Source organism: Pithys albifrons, chromosome 1 (genome assembly GCF_047495875.1).
Source record: "Pithys albifrons albifrons isolate INPA30051 chromosome 1, PitAlb_v1, whole genome shotgun sequence".
Lineage (NCBI taxonomy): Eukaryota > Metazoa > Chordata > Aves > Passeriformes > Thamnophilidae > Pithys > Pithys albifrons.
In genome coordinates, this window is record NC_092458.1 from 98,849,837 (window position 1) to 98,872,908 (window position 23,072).

Genomic DNA, 23,072 nt, shown 5'->3' on the forward strand with positions numbered 1-23,072 from the left:
GCGGGATGGCCATGGCGGCCATGGCGGGAACGCTGCGGACCCTGGTGCGGGGCGGCGGTTGCCCCGGTGCCTCGGCCTGGGGGGTAGCGCTGTCACCGCTGAGGGCGGCGTGGGGGCTCCTGGGTAAGGGAAGGGCCCCGAGGAGCTCGGAGGAGAAGGGGTATTAGCCGCAGGGGAGAGGATGTGGGTTGGTGCCGTCTGTGGTGCGCGGGAAGGGTCACGGGCCGCGGCGGGTGACAACCCACAGCGCCGCTCCAGCGGGAACGGCCCGGGCGCGGCCTCCGGCCTTGAGATGTTAAAAGTTTGCTCCCCTCCGAGGGACAGCGCTCCTGACAAGTTTCCCGTCCACTGCCAGCTCTGCCGGAGATGATGCGGTGTCTGGGCACAGGGCAGGTCACCTGGTTTCTCACGTGTGTTTTGAGGGCCTTAAGCTCCTCCTGTCCCTTGCAGTTTTGAGGAGCTGGAAGTCGGTGTGCCACTTCGTCGGCTTAGATGTGAAGCATGCCTGTGTGTAAGCCTTCACCAGACACCTTAAAAACTTTGCTGGCATCCACTTCTGAGTGAGATGGCCCTTTGCCAAAACACATAGTGCCCAGGGGTTCTTGCTGTTCCAGATTCTGTGCTTGTCTGACTTGTTGAGTTTATTTGTTGCCTTAAATTTGACAGAAAAGGCGATGAACCTCACCTGAGGGTGTGCAATGAGTAAAACTTACTTGCCACTAAAGGGTGTAGCTGCATAAAAACAAGAATACAGTGGGGGTTTGTTGCTGTTTTTTCTCCTTTTCTGTGTGGCAATGACATGATCAGAGCATCTGTCTGAGTGTGTCTTTGGGTACTCTGGGACTGGGCTAGCCAGCAGTTCTGCTGGCAGAGCTGGTCCTGCCTTACTCCTGTAGCTCAGGAGATTGCATGAAACCAGGTGTGGAGAGGGTTAAGTCCATTATCTGTCATGGTTGCGTTATTCTGCTGCTGTTGGCTGTAGGTAGATCACAGTACCAGAACATTCCCAAAGGACTTCTTTGGCTTTGACAAACAGCACTGGTTTCAATCACAGTTTCTCATGTTCATAGCACAATTAAAATTGCACAGGCATTCTGATCTGAAGAGAATTCCATAGCATCAGGCAAAGGTCCTGTGGTATCCCTGTAGTTATCTCCTTCTGTCTGTAACTGGGTTTTATAAACACTTAAATACCACCTTGCACCCTTCAGAAATGCTTCCGTGCCCTTATCAGGGTCTTCCACCCAGGAGGAGAAATTACTGGGTAGCTGCTGTCTTATTTATGCATTATTTGGGTTAGAATTGCTGCTGTTAAATGCAAAATAGATTGTGGAATAGTTTAGACAGTGGTTGTTTCTTGTTTATGTGTGGCTAGGCTTCCCGAAGCAAGATTTGGGAAGGGCTCTACCCACGTGGGTGTGCCCTTCCAGCCTGGGCAGTGGATTTTTTAGTTGAGGCACAGCGGGCACAGAACTGGCCCTACCGTTTAACTCCTGAGGTTCATCTACCAGGGCCAAGCGAGCATGGACGGTGACAGTGAAGTCCTCAGGATTAGAACCTACAGCCCCTGGTATTCCCAGGAATTCTCCCATCCAAGTACTAACCGGGGCTGACCCTGCTGAGCTTCCAAGATCTGATGGGATTGGGCATCAAGGTGGCATTTAAGTGTAATTTAAACCCTGCTCAGTGTCAAACTACCTTGAGGACACCTCCAGAGTGCTACAGGATGGAAAACCAGTGACTTCAGGCATGGTTACCAGGGCTTAAGTGGTAGAAAAGTACTCTTAATTATTTTTTATTAAAGTTAATTAAATAATAAATTTGATGTATCTTCTCTGTTATTAGGAAGTAAAGAAGTAACTGACATAGTGACAGACACACACAAACAAAAAGCAATAGCATGGATGCATCCGAATACCTTTACTGTGGCATTTATTCTCTTTTATGATAATTGATGCATCAGTAAGGTAAAGAACAATCCCACTGTTGAAGGAGCAATTTAATGGTTCTAATCTATAGTTCAAATGATATAATTTATTAGGCTCTAGGATAAAGTGCTGCATCCTGCATCTGTTAAGAATCCTCATTTATTCATGCACATGCAAGTTTAACAACAAAGCCCGCCAGACCCCTTGAATTTAATCTCTGGTAGTGACAGAACTAAAGGCTGCATTGTGCTACTGCTGAGGCCTGGTTTTGTAGTATTTATCGAGTTATTAAGCCACTAGGAAGCCTTGAAGCATTATTTTGGGTTGCATAGTTTCTGTACCTCATTATTGAAGAACTAGTCTTCTAATCTCAGTGTATCGTTTTTTGAATATTTGGAAACTGTTTAGGGTTGCAAAGTGGTTTTTTCATTCTAGATAAAGAGAACAATCCAAGTACTGGAATAATGTAACCATTCCAGCAAGAATACACCACACTATGCAATAGGATATATTTTGGAAATGCATAAGAAAATCACAGTTCTGCAGGGTTGAATTCTTCTTAAGGGATGTGTTTAATGTATTGCTTTATGTTTACAGAAAATACAGTTTGTTTTTTCTGTGCTTTGCATCTGAGAAAACGACTGATGTTATGAAAGCATCATGTTAAAATGATTCTTTTTTTTCAGTGTTCCTGGCAATATTCTTTAACTTAAGCAGAATAGCTGTTCAAAATATGATGAAAAAGGCTACATGTTATTTATTTCATTTGTTTTTAAACAATGCTAATGTTATTTTACATTCATCATGTTAAAAAAGTTAGTCACAACATTCTTTCCCAACTCCTGATTTTGAACTTCCCCATTATACATCCTCATATATTGTACAGATCCAGGATTTTGATACAGATGCAGTTTTGTCCTTCAGTTTTAATTTTCATGAAAAATTTATCACCTCAGGTACTTGCAAACTTACCATTGCACAGAGTACTCTATACTCTAGTCCAAAAATTATACTTTTTTGAAATTCAGTCTGGAAAAAACCAAAAAGGTAAAATAGAGAGTTAAAAGAAGCAAATAAAAAAGATCTTACCATTTCATGCAAAATGAGTAAATACATTCAAGATAGTACAAAACAGTAGGACAGATGAAGTCAAGGAAATCTTAGCATTTGTCTTCAGTCAGCCGCTTTGCTAATTGCTGAGTGAACTCCGTATATGGTTGGCATTTAATAATTTGAGAATGATTCACAGTCAGCATTCCCTTTAAGGTTCATGAATGTTTGTTAGTCATTAAGGAATACAGGAGACGGGGTTTTTTCTTCAGCTAAAATATCTTATTTTCACATTGTGCTCATATTTCCTGAACCTTAGGTTTATAAAATCCTAGTATTTCTGCCAAGGTTGTCGTGATTCTACTTAATACCTCTTTTTATTAGTTTGCAGGCTGAAGTCATCAGTCAGTTTTCTTACTCGACCTGATCGACCAAATCTTGCTTATCATAAACTAAAAGGCAGGAGTCCAGGGGTTATTTTCCTTCCAGGCTTTAATTCAAATATGAATGGTCAGAAAGCAACTGCCCTTGAAGACTTCTGCAAATCACTAGGTCATTCCTTCATCAGGTACATGCAGAGTATTGTTCTTGAGAAAATAAAAGTAGTGTCATGGGTTGGGGGAGGGGGTTTTAACACAGTCATGTAAATTTGGCATTTGGATTGGAATGCCTCCTGAAGTTAAGTCTTTCCTCTATTTCAAAACGTAGGATTTCTGTCTGTAGAAAAACTGAGGTAAATTGGCATAATGTATTCTGAAAGTAATTCAGAAAACTAATAGATTTATATTGTCTAGCCAGTGCTACGTATGTTACAATCAGGATATAGGCACAGCTATGAAAAAGGAAGGACCCAGAGTTCTGTTTTTTTAAGTTACCACTGTCAGCATGATCCTTTACTGACAAGTCTGATTCAGTTAGCCTGTGTCTTCCATGGTTTTGGGAGAACATGCCCACGGGCAATGATGCTGTGCTTTGATAGACTAGGTTCAATGCTGAGTGTCATAAATCATCTGTTTGGGTACAGTGTTTGAAAGAGAGTTTGTACATTTTAAAAATGCCTTTGAAACTGAAGTATTTGGGATCTTTTTGTCTGTAAGAGAAATCTTCTATTCCTATAAGTTAGGATATTATAGAAAATTATAAGAGAACGCTGCATCACTTAGTTGTGTATGTTGTATTTAAACCTCTTTTTATGTGATTTCTGGTGCAAGTAGTAAGCCAGGCCCAAGTAAGAAAATATTTAATGTGGTATCTTGCCCCCTGTTTAATTTGATTCAACATTAGTGTTTAGTTAGTGCCCATGTTGCTGTAGACAGTACTGTGACTTTCGTTTTGATGGTTACTTTTTCAGATTTGATTACACAGGATGTGGAAGTTCAGATGGTAAATTTGCAGAGTGTACAGTTGGGAAGTGGAGAAAAGATGTTCTGTCTGTACTGGATGAACTTACAGATGGACCACAGGTTATATTTTATTTTTAAATACAGAATGCTTTTTTCCCCTTGAGGTAGAACATTGATCAAATATATGCCATAATAGCTCTGGTCAACAGTATCTTCTTCTGAGTAACTAACATCTGCTCACTTTCAAGCTGAATCATCTGAGAGTTTGTGTTTGTAGGACCTCTTTTACAAGCAGGTAAGTCATAAAATCACGGGAGGATGGGTTGGCAGGACCTCCTGGAGGCTGTTTATTAGAAGCTTCTGCTCAGAGCAAGTATGTCATCCCAGAGGGTCTGAGAAAGCCTCGTGATGGTGGTGCCATCTGAGAGGGAACAGGGAATTGGCCAGTGCAGTGCAGCCCTCTTAAGAAAAAGTGTGTCACTGCCCCATGCTGGCTCATTAATTAAAGGATTTGCAGGAAGTTTACAAGCTAAGATACTCCATATGATGAAATAGCTTTTTAAAAAAGGTCAGCAGAAGCAGGATTTGACTTCTTCAGTTACTTCAGAAATTACTGAGAGAACATTGGTATCTCCTCCAACCTGGTATTTTTTTAAAAACAATTTTGTATTACAAATTGCATTTGTTTTCTTCTTTTGCTGCACTGAGCTTTTACAATGTGCATTTATTTTAAGAAGGAAGCATAAAGTATGCATGTGATACTGAATTGTTTCAACTCTTATTTTATTTACAGTGTTTCAGTCTCAGACTGCAATAATGAGCCATGCCAAACAGAATAATAAATACCAGGTCTTGTGGTGCTTACTCAGGCAAAATTTCCACTGGAGGTGACAGCGGTTCTGCCTGGGTAAGGACAGCAGGATTATGCCCAAGGTTTAAGTAGTTAAAGTAAAAACTGATACTTTGTAAAAGAAGAAAAAACTTATTAGCCTTATTCCTGTAAAGCAATATATATTTTTCTCTTTTTTTTTTTCCTTTTTTCAGATTCTGGTGGGCTCCAGCATGGGTGGATGGCTGATGCTTCATGCTGCAATAGCACGCCCAAATAAAATAGCTGCTCTGGTTGGAGTAGCTGTAGCAGCAGACCACCTTGTAACGACTTTCAAGAGGCTTCCCATTGAGGTAAGTGTTGATGGTTGACTTCTGTACTGTCTGAAAAGCTATCAAATGTTAGAAATTCTGTTGTTCAAACTGTACTTTGCCTGCAGATTTTCAGGTAAATTTTCTGTGCTTGTGGTGGACGGAAGCTGAAAATTCACAGTAATCTAAAAGTCCACAAAATACTGTGCATGTAGTATGAGACTAGTGTGATCACTACCCAGAATGTATTACTGTGGCATATAGGATGTGAAGTCAGATCCTCTGTTAGCAGTCCATTAGATTTCAGTGTTGATGTCTTGGTTTGAGGGATAAACCAAAATGTTTACCAAAAAACAGAGGAGAGGATTCCTCCACAATAATCACTTCACTCTTTATTAAATTTAAGAAAAGGAACTTTAATTAGAAAATGGATATAAGAAGGATAACTGTTCTTAACTACTATATATATACATATAACTGTACACAGACCAGAGCAAACTATTCCCCCAGCACCAAAAGTAAAAAAAAAAACAAAACTAAAGATAACAACCTCCAAAACAGTAGATTCCTCCGGCAATATTTATTGACGGTGTCAGTGTCACACCTTGGCTAGCTGCGGGGTGAATCCTCAGTCTTTTTCCCAGCAAGGCCTCCCTCTCCCTCTCTCCTTCTCCGGGTCGCTGCCGCGGGGTGGGGCGGGACGGGTGGCTGCAACGCTGCGGGCGATGGTGAAACCGGGGCCCCAAATGCCAGGAAAAAACTGGCTTACTCCACAGTAGCAGCAACGAGCAGGAGAAACGGCTTCTCTCCCACAGCAGCACACATAGCCAGAGCCCTGTGTAGTCCCCAAGAACAAAAGAGACAGTGCAAGCCCTTTTCCCACTACACCTTCCCCCACTCTGCCCCCACCCAAAACCATCAAGAAGCAATTGGTAGCAGTTAACTACTTCTTTTGTTAACTAATGGCATGGGGAGTTAGTGGCAGGGAGAGAATTTACATCATTCAAAACTATAACAGTTGAATATCTTATATTTGCATTGAAATTGGATCCTCCTGCTTTCGAGGATGGAGAAGTAGCTACTACTGTAATAGACAGTGGATGAGATGAATATGACACAGGTTGTGTATGTAGAAAGAAAATTCTTCAGATTAGTGTGTTTGTAAAGACTGTAAGATTAAGGTAGTGGGAACTACCTTTCTGAGTTTCTTTCTTGATAATAATAATATCCCATCTTTAGGAAAGTAAATTGGATGTTATATGGCAATAAATAACTTGTGCTTTAGAATAATTAAAATTTTTTCCTGATTTTTTGGTTTTTTTCGAAGGCACTTTGTAGTGTCAGCATTATTATGTAGGACTAAGGTAAGAATCTGGAAGTACAGTGTTTACGTACAGCTATTGTGCCAAAGACTGAAAAGACTGATCAATGAAAAATTCCTTTTCCTAGGATTCTCCTTGTTTGAGCTTCAGTAAACTAATTGAAGCCAAGAAGACTTACTGTTCACAGTGGCTATGCATTATTTTTTTCTTCTCATAGATTCTGGCTGAGAAACTTAATTTCAGTGGTGAATTCTAACTAGATTAATGTGCAGGAGGGATGTGCAGAGCAGCTTTTGTGACGTGGTGGGGGGTTTGTCAGATGCTGTGAGGAGGAGCATCCTGAACCGGTGGTCTGAGCACTTTCAGACTCTCTTCAGTGCCAACCGTGTAGTTCAAGGCTCAGCAATTCAGCACATTACACAACAACCGGTGAAACATGAATTGGATGCAGCCCCTACTATGGGAGAGATACTCAAGGCCGTACAACAGGTGAAAACTGGCAAGGCAGCTGGGGGTGATGGAATTCCACCTGAAATCTGGAAGCATGGAGGTCAAGCACTCCATGCCAAATTCTACGAGCTTGTTGTGTGTTGCTGGGAACAAGGGGAACTACCACCAGATCTCTGTGATGCAGTCATCATCACCCTGTACAAGAAGAAAGGAGAAAAGTCAGACTGCTCAAATTACTGAGATATTACTTTGCTCTCCATTGCTGGTAAAATCCTTGCAAGAATACTTCTGAACAGATTAGTACCCACTATTGCAGAAGATCTTCTACCTGAAAGCCAGTGTGGTTTTAAAGCCAATAGGAGCACCACAGACATGGTGTTTGTTCTCAGACAACTGCAAGAGAAGTGTAGGGAACAGAACAAAGGTCTCTATGTAACCTTCGTTGACCTCACCAAAGCTTTTGACACTGTGAGCAGAAAAGGCCTGTGGCAGATCTTGGAACGTTTAGGATGTCCCCCCAAGTTCCTCAAAATGATCATCCTGCTACATGAGGATCAGCATGGACAAGTCAGATATGGTGATGCACTCTCTGAGCCCTTTCCAATAACCAATGGTGTGAAACAAGGTTGCGTTCTTGCACCAACTCTATTCACAATCTTCTTCAGCATAATGCTCCAAAGAGCCACGGCAGACCTCGATGAAGAAAACGGCATCTACATCCGATATCATACCAATAGAAGACTATTCAACCTAAGGCGACTGAAGGCCCACACCAAGACCCTGAATCACCTTGTCCGCAAGCTGCTTTTTGCTGATGATGCCACCCTCGTTGCTCACACAGAAGCAGCTCTGCAGCGCTTAACATCCTGCTTTGCAGAGGCTGCTGAGATTTTTGGGCTGGAAGTCAGCCTGAAGAAGATGGAAGTTCTTTACCAACATGCACCTCAAGAAGTCTTCCATCATCCTCACATCACCATAGGCAATTCAGAGCTTAAGTCAGTCCAGCAGTTCACCTATCTGGGAAGTATCATTTCCTCAGATGGTAAGATTGACAAAGAGATAGACAACAGGCTAGCAAAGGCATACAAAGCCTTCGGAAAACTCCATAAAAGAGTCTGTCCAATAAACACCTGAAGAAAAGTACAAAGATCAGTGTCTACAGAGCCATTGTACTGTCTACTCTTTTATATGGGTCTGAATCATGGGTCATCTACCGCCACCACCTGCGGCTTTTCGAATGCTTCCATCAGCGCTGCCTCCGTTCAATCCTAAACATCCACTGGTCTGATTACGTGACCAATGTGTCTGTTCTTGAACAGGCAGGGGTCAGCAGCATTGAGGCCATGCATGAGAACGCAGCTGCGCTGGGCAGGGCACGTCTCCAGGATGGAGGATCACCGCCTCCCAAAGATTGTGCTCTATGGTGAACTCGCCACTGACTGCCACAAGAGAGGAGTCCCGAAGAAGAGATACAAGGACTCCCTGAAACAACACCTCAGCCTTGGTCATATTGACTGCCACCAATGGTCCACTCTGGCCTCCAATCGAGATTCATGGCGACACACCATTCATGACACTGCTGCTTCCTTTGAGAATGCACGGAGAGTCAGTCTTGAGGAGAAAAGACAACGCAGAAAGAACCGTTCCTTGCCAATATCACCTAGGGAGACGTTCCGCTGTGCCTTTTGTGACCGGACCTGCCTATCCCATATCGGCCTTTTTAGCCACCAGCACGCTTGCAGCAAGCGTGGGTAGTGCCCTTCTCAAATCTTTGTTTGCGAAGCCTAGCCATGATGATGAGGAGAACAGGAATACACTTGGCTAATGAAAACAAATAAAGTGAAATCTAATGACTTGAGGAGTTTTACTGCTTTTAGAACAGAAATAAGTTGAGGCACTCTGAAGTACTCCTAACATGTCTATTCTATGTTCTCTTCTTTTTATAGACACAAAAGGAAATAGAAGAAAAAGGTGAATGGAAGTTTCCAACAAAGCATAATGAGGAAGGATATTACCCCTTGACATATAACTTTATCAGAGAAGCAGAAAATCACTGTGTGCTGAATAGTCCTATTCCTATAACATGTCCTATACGACTTATTCATGGCATGAAGGATGGTGATGTCCCTTGGCAAATCTCTATGCAAGTTGCTGATCGTGTGTTGAGCAAAGATGTGGATGTTATCCTGCGCAAAATTGGTCAACATCAGATGAGTGAGAAGGAGGATAGAAAACTCCTTGTGAATACAGTTGATGATTTAATTGACAAGCTGTCAACACTAACATAAGCTGCAGAGTAGCATTAGTGCATGAATCTTAGACCTCTTTTCCTTGAGTAGCAGAAGCCCTGTTCTTAACCAGATGATGGCAGGCCTGTGACTATCACAGTAGTAACTGAGCTTTATCTGCTGTTTTCCTTACCTCTGTATCGTAAATACAGGTATTATTGCTGCATTTGCACACAGTCTGAAATGGGAAGGAGTGCTGCTGTTGTTTTCAGAACCTCTTCTTCACAACTTAGACCCTTTTTTTCCACAAATTTCCTACAGTTTTGTACTGAAGTGTTGATTAATTTTTGTTACTATTGGCCTGTACAGTTAAACTTTATTTTCACATCTTTGACACCTTTTAATATTTTTGCTGTAATGGTATTGTATCTTATGTCTGAAACCATCTGTGCAAGGCAAAATACAAGTTGCATGTTTACTGAAGTTAATTATTAGAAATACTGCATACAATGAAGCACAATAAACAGATTTCAGATAGATGGTTATTTTGTTCTATAGTACTGTTTAAATTAAAAGGTGGAAGGCACAGTCTGATGGTGTGCTTGGAGTACTACATAAGAAAGAATTTAACTTCTAAGAACGCAGGGCCTCAGCATTTTAAGAGCTTTCTTATCTGTGCTTATCATGAGGGTATATGTCATCTTCACCAGGCTGCCTGTTAGTTTTTGTGGGCCTACTACTAAGGGAGCAATACATAATCTTGGTGTAAGCTGAAACTGGATCCATATGGTGACTTATATAGTAACTTCCTTAAAGTGGGGGTACAGTGCCATGGGACACCATTGCCTCTTTAACATAACTTGAGAGCTGTTGTTTACGGGGAACAGTGTCTTTCGAGTTAGGAATTTGAGCTGCATGAGTGCAACCCTGAAAAGTTGTAAATGGAATTGGATAGCTGGATAATTCTTGTAATGTCAATCCACAGAATTTAATAGTAAATGAATTTAATTGCAAGCATGACTATTGCCTATTTTTTGCCCAAGAATTCAGTGCCATTCATACACTTCAGAGAAAGGAACTCAGGTGAGAGGCTGGAATTAGTTCAGGCTGGCCCTAATATGAAACATCAGTCAAAATTACATAGTTGTTTCTGGTTTTATTATTTTAAGTAGTAAATGGCATCACTATTGTTACCTTAAAAGACTAAAGCTCCTGGAGATATGGTATTTCTAGAGAGTTTGTCTTTTTCAGTTTTAGTTGTGCCAATATTAATACACTGTATGGGGCTTTTAATTTAAAAAATGCAAGCAACTAAAGCAAAACCAAAAAAGAATCCACAGCAACAAAAAAAATCCCTAAATTTCAGATAAGTTTCTGTGAAGTACAGTTTTATTTAGGCATCAATACTGCAAAAAACAAGCTGTCATGTGAAAAATTTGATTTTTCGTAGGAGAGTAAAAAAGGTGGCTTTTGCTTAGATGCAGACTTTCTAATTCAAGCATACCAATTCCCTAACTCAATCACAGAATCAGAATGATTTGGGTCGGAAGGGACCTTAAATATCATTGGCTTCCACTTCCCCTGCCAAGGGTATGGACAACTTCCACTAGACCAGGCTGTTCAGAGCACCTTCCAACCTGGCCTTGAACACTTCCAGGAATGGGGCAGCTGCTATCTCTCTTTGCTACCTGAGGCAGACCTTATGCAAACCTTTTTCTGTGGCTTTGCCCCAGGAGTTCCATTGACATTTATCTTTGCAAGCATCATAAGCATTTTCTTTGTGTTCATGCTGGAAATAACCAGAGTTTTGATTGTTGTTAACTTGGCCTGAAAGAAGGGATCGTGATAACCAAGAAGATTTTCATCCTACCTCTCACTAACTCTTGACCTGTCAGGAAGTTTTGACTATCTGGAATAATGTAATATTCTCATATAATAGTGTCATTCAAAAGTCCTACTGTTATGTCCCATGATTTAATGCCTGTGGCATTGCTTTTGTCTATGCCAGTAGATGCCTGCATAGTAAATTATTTTCAGTATTAGTCATGTTTAAAAACAAGTATTTCCTTCCTCTGTAGAAATACTGTATTAAACTAGGGTATTACACATTTGGGAAGAATTTACCAACTCTGTCTTGTACTGCCTGGGCTGGGGATTGGCTTTCTCCAAATACCTTAATCTATGCTTAATTATTTTCAGTAGTGCCCTTGGTTTAATTTGCTAGTATTCTCATTGTCTTTGGCTTTTGGCAGGTCTGAAAAATTAGTTTTGGGCTCATCTGTCATTGAGTGTAGTGTGGACCTGTCAGGGCTGACACTGGTGTCCCAATACAAGGGAACTCTGGACACCATTCAAGCAACGCATGTGCTTGTGTTGTTGATTTTCATCAAACAATATCACTTGAATAAGCACCTCGAGGTATTTGTCTTCTACATAAAGCTTAAACTACATATTCACTTTTGTCAAGGAGTTATAGTCATTCGCATTTCATGAGTAAATAACAAAAAACTGTTGTAGCTAGACAGGAAGCTTGATTAGCATACCAAAGGAGCAGGTAGTCGTTTTCATTTAAAAGCACCACAAACCTTACCATCTGGCCTCCACTGTCCCTTATCCTTATCAACATTTCCTTTCCAAATCTGTTGCAAAGTAAAATCGTTGGAGATTTCACTTTTGAAACAAATTCTTCTGCCTTCTGAAAAGGAAGAAAACGATGAGGTATGCTTTCCTGTGTTTGGGATTGAACTCTGCAGTAAACCAGTATGTGCTGAAAGAGTTTCTAAAGCTTATGCAACTTGTCTTCTAATAAACAAGTGCTCTTGTTCTGCTTATATTGAGCTGTACTTATGCACTTTTAGATACATATATTTTTATCTTGTTAAATATTCTATTTATTTTATCTCTTCTGTTGTTTCGCTTGGTATTACACACCAGAGGATTTGGTTTCGGGTTTTTTTTAATTAAGTGTTTCATGTAGTTTCAGTATAGTTAACCTATTTTCTCTTGGATCAACACTAAGTGCAAACAAATCACTGTTCACAAAAACCCTATCTGCGTAGTCCTCAGAACCAACTCCTACAGTTTCATTTTTATGTTAATTTTGATTATGTGCTCTCTTGGACATGCTGTTATTCAATGGGACTAAAAGATTTATGGGACCGTACTTTCCATATCAAATTAAAATGTGCTTAAAGAGAAACTTTCAACCAGTGATTTATCTGCAGCTGCTCAAATATTTTCAATGCTCTAGTCATGCTGCAATACAGAGTTACAACCTTTTCTGAACCTCTACCTTGATTGGTTTCTACATTAGATTTGTGCTTGTCATTTCTCCTTGGCCCTTATCCTTTCCTGTGTGGAGAAACAAAACACAAAAAACCAACCCACAAACAAATGGGAAGGAAAATCATGTCCTGGAGAAATTTCAACTTTGTTTTTAAGTTACTCAGTTGTGCTGTTATAAAGAGGCCTACCTTGCCCTGTCAGATTTTTTGGTTTAAGTGCTGAAAAGTTATGTTAAAGCTAAAGGCTTCCCTGGAAATAGAAGAGGATTATGTGTTTCACCTGTTTCTAAGATAAGCAATCTCTGCTTTGAACTGATGAACAAATGCATTAAGATGTGTGTGAATGTAAAAGTTCACTAAGGCTTGGCGAATATTCATCGGCTGTATAAGGAATGCATACAGAAATACCACAAATCAGTGCACACTCTCATCCTTCTACCTTTGTTCTCCAGCCCAGCAGGGACAGGAAAGGCAGAGGAAACTCAGTCATTATATTAAATAGGAGGCAGATTGCTAAGTGTGAGATTTTAATGCCACCTTCCATAGTGCTTTTGCACCTGGAAAGTGTTTTCTAGGAGAAAAGATTTCTGTTGGGAAAGAGAGGCAGAGATGAAGGACAAAAATACACCGCTCATAGAGTTATTGCTTGTTCGGTTTCTATAGCTCAGATTTACTTCGTTACTGTAGGACCTCATCTCTCTTCAATATGTATTTACCTAGAACAGAAAAATGTTACTTTACAGCCTTGGTTGTGTAATGCATAAATCTAAATTACAGGACTTACTGCAGTCTGTTTGCAGGCTTGACCTTCTATTTCTCTTTTAAGTTCTGCATATGTATGTTATATGGTCCAATGCTTCTATTCCATTTAAGAGAAATGGGCGTCCTCCATATGACACAGTAATTGTAGCTTGTGATCTGTTTGTGGGTGAGGAATAGACATGTTCTCAGCCTGCTGCAGTCTCTTGATTTGTGTTTGGCAAGGGGCTGACAGCAGCTCTGCATTTAGATTTGAAAGGAAAACCAAATGACAGCTCCTAAAACTTCCAGTCCATTTGTTCTGAAATTAAAATACATATTTAAAATGTTTTCAGGCTAGTACGTGAAAGACTGTTCTTTTTGGGCCTTCTGATCTGCACCATGTTGTCCACTGGCCTCCCACACAGCAACATGAGAAGGTCACTGCTGCCTGTCGGGGTGGAAGCAGATGCTCATATCTGTGCCAAAGGTATGCTGAACAGTAGCATGCTGAGAGCTTGAAGTGATGCGAATGGCCTGCCCAGGCTTCAGTCTGGAAAAAGCAGTCCCTGAAGGCTGCTAGGATCAGGTCTGGTCATTACAAGAGTCCTCACTTTTGAATTGTAATTGAATATAATTTGCTGGCAGAAAATGTGCCAGTGTGCATTAGTCCTTAAGACAGTAACTATTGGAAAAAAGTTCCTTACAGCAAAGCTAAATGCATAATCATAAGAAGCAGCCTTTATTTGGTATGGGGATTTGATCTTGTTTGTTTATTTGTAAATCTTGCTGTCTGTTTTGACCTATGTTTCAGAGAAATAAAGATGATACTTCCTTTCTGTTCTGCTGGTGTGTATTGCAAAATATAATTTTCAAGCCACAGTAGTTCTCAGGAGGTACTGTTTTTCTTGGGGAGAGATAAAAAATTGATGCAATGAAACATGTTGGTTTTCTTCCAAAGGAGTCTGTCAGTCCAGCACAAAACTTAAGAGATCCTGAGAATTAAAATGCACAATTTACCTTCAAGGTCATCTTGAATCATGGGATTGCTGACAATTATATCCACAGGAATTGGTTTTCAGTGTTAAGTGGTAACTGTTTCTGCTGGCAAACTGCCTGGAAGGTGATCAATGACTTAAAACTTCCAGAAACACTTCCAGTCATGGCAGTCTTGGGAGCTGTCCTGTTCTACAGGTTGCAGTATTGGTGCATTCTATTCTGTCACACAAATAGGAAGGTCCTTCCTTCCTGAATTACTTTACTTACAAATTTGAGGTGTTCAAACTGTGCAAACTTGGGGATTAACATCTTCAGAGCTGGCAAAGAAACCTTTTTTGCAGTTGAAAGGGAAGATACTTGCTTAAGTTACCCTATTTGAGGCTCCCTAGATTGTAGATTTCAAAGTAATGGCAAAGTTGGAATTTTCAAAATTAATGTTTTCCCCTGATTCTGATATCTGTGCCACTTGTTTTTGCACAGTTAAAAAGATGGCAATATTCCAATAGCTACTTTTTTCCCCTAGTCTGACTAGTTCTCTTGTGTAGAACATCTCCAGGTATCTTACAACAAAACAAGGCTATGAATAAAACCAAGGGTCTGCAGAGCACTTTCTTGCCTTGCAGCTCCCTGAAAAAGGCCCTGTACTTGCAACTAAGCTTGTATTGGACCTGAGTATCCTCTGCAACTCTAGAAAACATGACATCATACATAGATGTTCATTGGGGGGGGGTATCTTTGAGCAGAAACTTCTTCAGAAATTTTCTTGTGAAGGGAAGGGCTGTAAAAAAGTTTTGGAAAACTTATTTTGCTTTGGTTTTTAACTTAGTTATGAAAGGTCCATTACTGTACAGTTGCATACCAGGGAAATTGAGTCTGGACTTCCCAGTTACTCTTAATTGCTGGATAACTTTGTCTGATGGGGATTGACCCAACATGCCTTGTAAGATAGTACTTTGGGATGGTTGAAACACCAGGTTCTAAGGAGTGAATGGCCCAAATTGTGAATCTAGCAAAGGTTAAGGATTGTTCTGAGTTAGAGTTTTTACTTTTCCCTCTGTGTTCTAGTTGGAAGACACTGAAAGCTATTGAATTACCCTGGATCTAAGCTAGTTAATGTCAGTTTTGTTGTTGACAGGACTTGTTTATAGAATTACAAAGATTTTTAAATCTATAGGGTAATATTGTGATTATCTGAAAGCATAAGATGAGCCATAGTACTTCAAGGCGTGAAATTATTTAAGCTTCAAATCTATTTTTAGTCATAAATTCCAGTCTTGTGTTGCCAAGAAAAGTAAGAGGACAAAATCCATCAGAAGCAATAGGTGAAGTGTTCTAAAAGTAGTATCTTTGCAGCTGAAAACCTTCCCCTTTCTTCCACATTACATTTCTAACCACCAGGCTTTAATATACCTGTGTCTGACAAGGAACTCAAGTTCCTTCAGTTTTTCTTTAACTTGTAGGCACATGTACTTGCCATTTCTTAACTTCTTTTGCTGAGCTAAAATTATAATCCTTTTGAAGTGATTACCATAAAGGCTCTAATTTTCAATTCTCTGATTACTGGAATAACTATCTGAATGTACTTCACTCTTCCAACACTTTTTTGGGGGAGTGATTGTCAGAATTGAATATATTGCTGTTGCTGGACCTCCTGTCTTTTATTTAGCCTAGCACTTCAATCCCAGTGTCCTACCCAGCATCTGTGCCCACCTGCTTATCTTCATTACCCTTTGCATTTTTTTTAACATCTGTTTTGTCATAGGACAGCGTGCTGCATTCTGAAAAGCACTTTTTGTCATGATGGCTAGACATCACTGGAATGAGACACATTTTTGCCTGCTTCCAGGTAGTATCCTTTCAAGGAGGTTTTTAAATCTTTTTTATTTTACTCATCACAGCTAACAAGAGCTGGGATCTTCCTTGGAGCCTGGATTTTTTTGTGACTTTGTGCTGGTTTAAAGGTGAACCAGCAGGGGAAATGAACTCACCACGAGAGAGATTATAAGTCAGAGCTAAACTTTAATAATAATATTACAATAAATACACTGACACACAAGGGAAATTGCTTTCAACTCACAAAACCCCAGCAGTATAACCCAGTGTCCTGGGGCACAAACCCAAGGGGGTTTGTTTGCCCTTGTGCTGAGACCCCTGTGGTTCCCCCAAGTCCAGAGCAAAAGGAAAAGAAAAACCTGTTGGTGCAGGCGAGGGCTGTGGTCTGGGTGAGAGCGGTGATCTCCTCCTGTCAAGGTCCTCCTGCTGCTCTGGATCCGACGAGAAGTTCCCGAGGTCTTCTTACCCACCACTTATGTACCCTCAGGGAGCACTCAGTCCCTCCCCCTGGGCGGGGACTCACACAATGGGTGATTAACTCTGGGAGCCAGGGGGTGTTGAACTGTTGATGGCCCATTAGCAGCTCCGCCCCCCTCAGGCTGGGTGTGAAGGTGATAATGGCTCCCTGGGCAGCTGCTGCTAATGGTCCATTGTCCTTGGGGAATGAATAGAGGGGGTAAAAGACACAGCTTTGATCACCCCCACACAGGGTTAGCTGGTCCCTCCTGCTGAACTAGGACAGACTTCTAATAACATATTAGACAGTTCAGGCCTGGGAACATATTCTTGTACAAACTGAATAAAATATACACCATCATTAATGATTTTTCAGTTACAATTGTATTACAGTACCTACTAGTTACTAGCTTAGGGTCTAATGTGTCATGTTCTTTCTGGATCCGTTTGGTTCCCTAGTTAGTGTGTCATGCAGTAGCCAACTCTAATATATTCTAGAACTTTTAGTAAATTGCATCAACACTATCACTTAAAAAATCATTCCATTGGTTTTCCCAGGGTTAATGGCACAGAAGCAGCCTGATGATTTGTTTTGGTGGTACTTTGGCAATATTGGTGAGGGGCTGGTGTTTTTCCAGTCCTCTGGAGTTTTCCAGATTTTCAAAGCCTTGTTAAAAATTGATATTGATGGACAAGCTTGCTTTTCAGCTTTCACAGTATGGAATGGTCCCTTGAGAACAGGTTACATAGCCAGCATCTGTGAAGGGGGAGACCTCTGCTCTACATCTTAGGAGACTTAAATTACTCATCCCTGACCACAAGTTAGGAAACAGAATCAGAGGCTGATGCAAAGCTAAGTGACTTTCATGAAATCTTAATGCCAGTGAGCCTGAACATCCTGATGTGACCAGAAACAGCTAAGCAATCTCAGTAGTTCCCTTCTAAACAGAAGAACACAAAAAGATCTGAAAATGCAAAATAAAACTTAATCTTGGTGGGACTGGCTAAAGACTGTGAAGTCCAGCCCTTAACAGTTGCCAGAAGGGAAAGGATATCAAATTCATATTCTGCCTCTTACTCTTGCAGCTGCAGCTTGATCCTTCTCTGATCTCCAGGCTGAGTTTGCAGCCTTGGTTCCTGCATATTCGCTGTGCCTTCAACAGCGTGTTCACTGAGGTGGAAAGTGTTCAAGTAGTGGCTCTGTCACGTAGCACTCTCTGAGTTATGTAATTCAGTGTTTCATAGGGATTTAAAACTACCGGTGCAGAGAAGAGAAAGCACTAAATGAAAAGCTTATGGAAGATAACAATGAATTAGGTCATCTATTAAATTCTTCATGTCTTGAGCCTGCTCAAGCCCAGTAGCATCTGAAGTAGTAAAAATCTGAGAATTTAAGGTCTTTAAATGAGAAAGTAATGGATGAAGAGACCTTTCTGAAACAGATATACAAGGAACTGTATTCCTTTCTCTCCGGGTTTTTTTTTTTAATTTCCAAATCCAAATGTGTCTTGGAAAAACTGGTTGTGAACCCACTGGAGGCTTATCAACCTCCTTGCATTTCAAGCGGAACAGGAATCACTTGCCAAAAAGAAACTATTTTGTACCATAGTGGATAATACAGCATGAATGAAAGACATTTGACAAAGTCCCGTGTAACTCGGAAAGAAACAAAGCTATTTTATTTAACATAGGATTACATCTGAATAAATCAGACCACAAGAAAGGTCACCTGTCTTAGCTCACCTTCTCTCCCCTTCCACATTGTACCACTGCAATGATATAATCAAAATTTAAACTACGGTATATAGGCATAGCCCCCTTGCTAACTGAAGGTTAGCTAATGCATACCAGCAGAAAGTAAAATCCTTGTGCTTTATACTAGGTTTGCTACTTTTCAGTGACTTCCCCTTGGTTTTAGTGGTTCAAGGTGTTTTCTCAGGACACTATTGCACTGTTTGATAGCCTAATATATACTAATGACAGGGTGATAATAATATTCAATTACCTGCCTTCTGTTCCTTGACTTTTTATCCTGTTTTCCCCTTGTTAAAACTTTTTATCAGCACTTGAACAGGGAAGAGGAGAAATTATTTTTCACATTCTAAGCCTGTTAGCATCAAGATGCAGAACAGAGAGGAAAAAGGTCTGCTTCTGTTTTGTGAATAAAAATAAATTATATGCATGGTAATTTCTTTTTACCTTAATTTAACAGAATGCTTCTATTTGTATTTCTAGCTCTCTGTTACTGGGATGCTTGGTGCAGTTTGAGTTGATGCAGACTAGGTAGAGTAAATTGAGTCTGTGCAGTGAGCAGTGCAAGGCTGAGGAAAGATGCATGAAAACAGACCACAGATGGGCGAGATAAACAGGATCCCCCGGCTGTGACTGAGTAGGCAGGCCTCTTTAGTGGCTCTTAGCAACGCCCCTGCTCTGACCCTCCTCATATGTGAGGAAAATCAAATCAATACACTGTTCTCCAAACGATGATGCTGCAGGAGCAGCAGGGCACTGTGGCAGCCTTCATCTCTTAAATTCATCAACGCTTTTCAGTTTGCTGACCTCTGGATATCCCTCCTTGCATCTCTGCTGAGGAAGTCTCTGACAGCATCTTTAATCGGATTGCTTGAGCTCCCATGTACAATCTTCTTATTAGCAGGTATTAGGTAGGCAATTTTAAAGTGCTTTTGGATTTGCAGAGAGCTTTAACATTGATCTGAGAACCCTATTGTATTCTCTGTAAATGTAGCAGAAGCCCGTCTTTAAAATCTACTCTGCTTTAAATCTTGCTTTTCTTCTCTTTTTGTGGTTGGGTGGGGGAACTGCTGTTTTTTCCTTCCTTTAAAAAAAGTGTTGTAGCTGATTTGTGCTTTTGGAAAAGGATATTCCCTGGCTGATCCCTCCCCTGTTCTGTGGAACAGCTATAACCAGTGTCATGCAGTTACTTTCAATGTTGATGAACATCTGTTCAACTGTCTAACACTGAGGGCAGGCTGCTCCCTCTTTTATTCTTTAATTTTCCAGTGCGTACTTCAAAGCTGTAGATCAGGACTCTGCCTACTAAATAAGTTCTACCTTGTTTCTAGAGATGGCTAACAGAGGACCAAGCTATGGCTTAAGCCGAGAAGTTCAGGAAAAGATTGAACAGAAATATGACCCAGAATTAGAGTCTAGGCTGGTGAACTGGATTATTGTACAGTGTGGAGAACAGATAGAGCACCCTCCTCCTGGAAGGCAACATTTTCAGACCTGGTTGATGGATGGAACGGTAAGTGTTTTCTCCAGTTATATACTTTCATATGTTTATATGCACACTGTCTTTATTTACTGTCTTCATCTAGCTACATTTGTCAGAAATATATATCTTAGTATCTGATTTATTTCTTTTCCACCAAGAGTCTTAATCTCAAAAGATAAATTATCCTACTAGTGCACTGGGATCAGTACAATATTTATGATTCTTATGAGTCACGCATGTTATAAATGAGTATGACTCATTCCTTCAGGTTCTTTTCTCATACAATTAAATGAGATCCATTTTAAAATCTGAGGTATATTTTTCTCTTTAAGAAATAGTGTTGAAAAAGAAAGGTGAAGAGACATAGCAAATTTGAAGGATTGCCTTGTGTCATTACTGTCTTCTTGGCAATAATTCTGTAGCTAAAACATTGTATTCCATCGGTTTATTGAAGAAAAGGCAGATGCTGCTGTTTGCAGTGGGCTGTAAGACTCTGCTAATCGTTGAATCTCGGCCAAAGTGACTGTAACAATATTTCAATTGACATTGCTTATTTTTTGACTCAGGCATGAGGTTTCTTCTCTGTCAGTTGTTATATAACTTCTACCAGTGTTGTTTTAGCAGATTAGGATTTACATGGTCAGGCTATTGCCTCAGTTAATGAAAGCTGTAATGCTTTTCTAATATACTGTGATTATTATCAATTCACTTCTTTGTTTTAATTGAAGAAATTATGTCCCTGACAGAAAATTGCCACGTCAAAAGCATTTTACATCATCATTTCATGTGCAGAAATTGCCTTCTGGTTTGGTGACTGTTTTCTGATTTTGTTTGTGTCTTTATCTCTCAGCTGTTATGCAAGTTAATAAACAGTTTATATCCAAAGGGAAAAGAGCCCATTGCAAAGATCTCTGAATCAAAAATGGCTTTCAAGCAGATGGAACAAATATCTCAGTTCTTAAAAGCTGCTGAAATCTACGGAGTAAGAACAACAGATATTTTCCAGACAGTGGATTTATGGGAAGGTAAAAATAATAAACTGGAAGTCAGCTTTCAGTTTTCATTTTACTTTGCTTTGATGTGTATTTTGTCTAAGGCATATTCTCTAATGTAATAATCTCTTATTTCTGTTTATCTTACCTCACTACCATGTTCTTCCAGTGCTGCATTATCTCCTCTGAGGGATTATATTACCCTGAGAACATAACAGAACTTTTCCAAGCTCATGTGTTATCCAAAAGCCCCTCATTCTGATAGAAATCAACAGACCTAATAAAACTACTGTTCTCTACGCTAATTATTTCAAAGTAATTAGCTTCTAATAACAAATATGGAAACACCTGATTTTCTGATTACAAGATTTTATTGCAGTTTTTAGATTATAAGCAAAGCTTAAATTGGAGCTATACAATGCATTCTCAGGAGCACGTATGTCTCTGTGAAGCTTACAAGGCCTCGTTTATAACTAGTGAGAAGCAAAACTCACTGCTTAATACCGTTATATTAGCTTCTCTAAGGAGAGTCTTTTAAGAGAGGTCACTATGGCAAAAAAAATTAGAGTGCTCCTGTGATTTTGCAGTAAGCCGGTTGGAGGCTGTCTCCATCCCATGCTCAAAATGGAAACTGCTTGTTCTAGTTGTTGAAGAGCTGAGTCATTTATACGCTCATGTGACTGGGTTTTCCCACTTCTATGGTGAGACATCCCTTCATAATGCTCTAACCAAATGCATACACTCTATATCCTGCATCTGTCTGGACACTATGATGCAATGCTTTGGATGAGGGCTCAGAGCAAGGACAGCTGCAGGGTAATGAAAGGCACACGAGAGTCAAAAATCTGCCATGAGAATGAAACAGTGGAAAGAGGAATACAATCCATTGAGGAAGCCGATCAGCATAGTTTGTGTAGGAGCACACATCAAGAGAAAAACGTGGGGTTTTTCTTCATGCAGTCAGGATATGTGAAAGAGATCACTCCTCTGAAGGACAGCTGAAGGAATGAAAGACTAGGGAGCTCTTTGTAAATGGGTTAGAGGGAAAGGTCATCTAATCTACCGTTAAATGTCTTAAATGGAGGGATTTTTGCTTCCCCAAAGTAGCACCTTCCCACCCGTCAACCTAGCAGGCTTGAGAGGGAAGCTCCGTCTGTCTTGTAATGGATGATAGTGACTCATTTCAGGTATTGTTCTTTGCAGTCTTTTGCAACTCATAATGGCTTCACACCATGGAAATGGAAATGGAAATATAGTACTTTGATCCTTAAAAAGGAGAAAAAGGACTTGCTTTGAAGACAAAAAGCTCCTAATAATGGTGGCTGTCTCCTAATTTCTCTTCCTTTCATCACCTTTTCTCAACAGACGTAAAGGAAAAAAGGTGGGAACTTCCAGAGGACAGGAAGTCAAAACATAACTTGCAGACTAGGAGGCAGACATACAAGACTTCTTCACTCTAATTTTAAGACTTCCCAAAGCTAATCTGTCTCCTCACTTCACCACTCCCTTTTCAGCCTTCCTGCTGCTCATTTCAGTGCCGAAATGAAACAGTATTTTTTGTGTCTAACTGTAACTCTGACCTGTAGCATCTGTGCTGTTCAGGGCTGAATTGTTTGAACCTGGATGTGTTAGCTAGACAGAAAAGACATTCTCTTTTTCATTATTTCATAATTGCAGCACTCATACTTTTCACACCATAACCTGTTTAGAAAGAGTCATGTCAATGTTTATAGGGAAAGAAAAGTGTGTGAATGAAAACCAGCTTTTCCCTGGAACTAATTGTTTTCCTGGAGGTTTTGCTTTGAAATCCTAGCAATTACTAATGAAAATGTTTTAGGATGCGATCTGCTGTTGGTTGTTTCAAACTTACTGAGTCCATCTGGTGCATTTTTTTTCATCTCTGAGACTTCTTGGTCCAGAAGAAGTATCACTTCTCTTTTAGCTCTTTCTCCCATAGGTGTACTGTGCTGAACAGCTTTCCCTAATCCATGCCCAAGATACTATGTTCACGGCCTTTTACAGATACTTCCTTGGTATATTTCCAGGCAGGCAAGAGGCAGCTGCACCTCTGAGT

General features: G+C 40.4%; 2 protein-coding genes across 6 annotated transcripts in view; both read left to right on the forward strand.

Moving 5' to 3' along the window:
* Positions 1-12,282, forward strand: ABHD10 (abhydrolase domain containing 10, depalmitoylase). The gene is made up of 5 exons (XM_071562105.1): positions 1-123; positions 3,363-3,546; positions 4,330-4,441; positions 5,366-5,503; positions 9,180-12,282. Exons 1-5 carry the CDS (start codon positions 6-8, stop codon positions 9,519-9,521), a joined length of 894 nt encoding a protein of 297 aa, XP_071418206.1. The 5' UTR covers positions 1-5; the 3' UTR covers positions 9,522-12,282.
* TAGLN3 (transgelin 3) overlaps positions 5,416-23,072 on the forward strand; it is a 25,329-nt gene continuing 7,672 nt past the window's right edge. The window contains exons 1-4 of one of the 5 annotated variants that reach the window (XM_071562118.1): positions 5,416-5,503; positions 13,840-13,973; positions 19,855-20,036; positions 20,857-21,031. In XM_071562118.1, the coding sequence (XP_071418219.1) occupies positions 13,886-13,973; positions 19,855-20,036; positions 20,857-21,031 (445 nt within the window). In that variant the 5' untranslated portion in view covers positions 5,416-5,503; positions 13,840-13,885. Of the gene's footprint in view, positions 5,504-12,699; positions 13,974-19,124; positions 19,435-19,481; positions 19,508-19,854; positions 20,037-20,856; positions 21,032-23,072 lie in introns of those variants that run through there. The other 4 variants (XM_071562126.1, XM_071562145.1, XM_071562134.1 and 1 more) reach the window with 4 other exon arrangements.

What these genes read in the sequence shown, in the direction of transcription:
- ABHD10 (XM_071562105.1), top strand. Translation starts at nt 6, where the DNA reads ATGGCCATGGCGGCCATGGCGGGAACGCTGCGGACCCTGGTGCGGGGC. An exon ending in GGCGGCGTGGGGGCTCCTGG is followed by an intron (nt 124 to 3,362) that starts GTAAGGGAAGGG and finishes TCTTTTTATTAG; the next exon opens with TTTGCAGGCTGAAGTCATCA. An exon ending in AACTTACAGATGGACCACAG is followed by an intron (nt 4,442 to 5,365) that starts GTTATATTTTAT and finishes TCCTTTTTTCAG; the next exon opens with ATTCTGGTGGGCTCCAGCAT.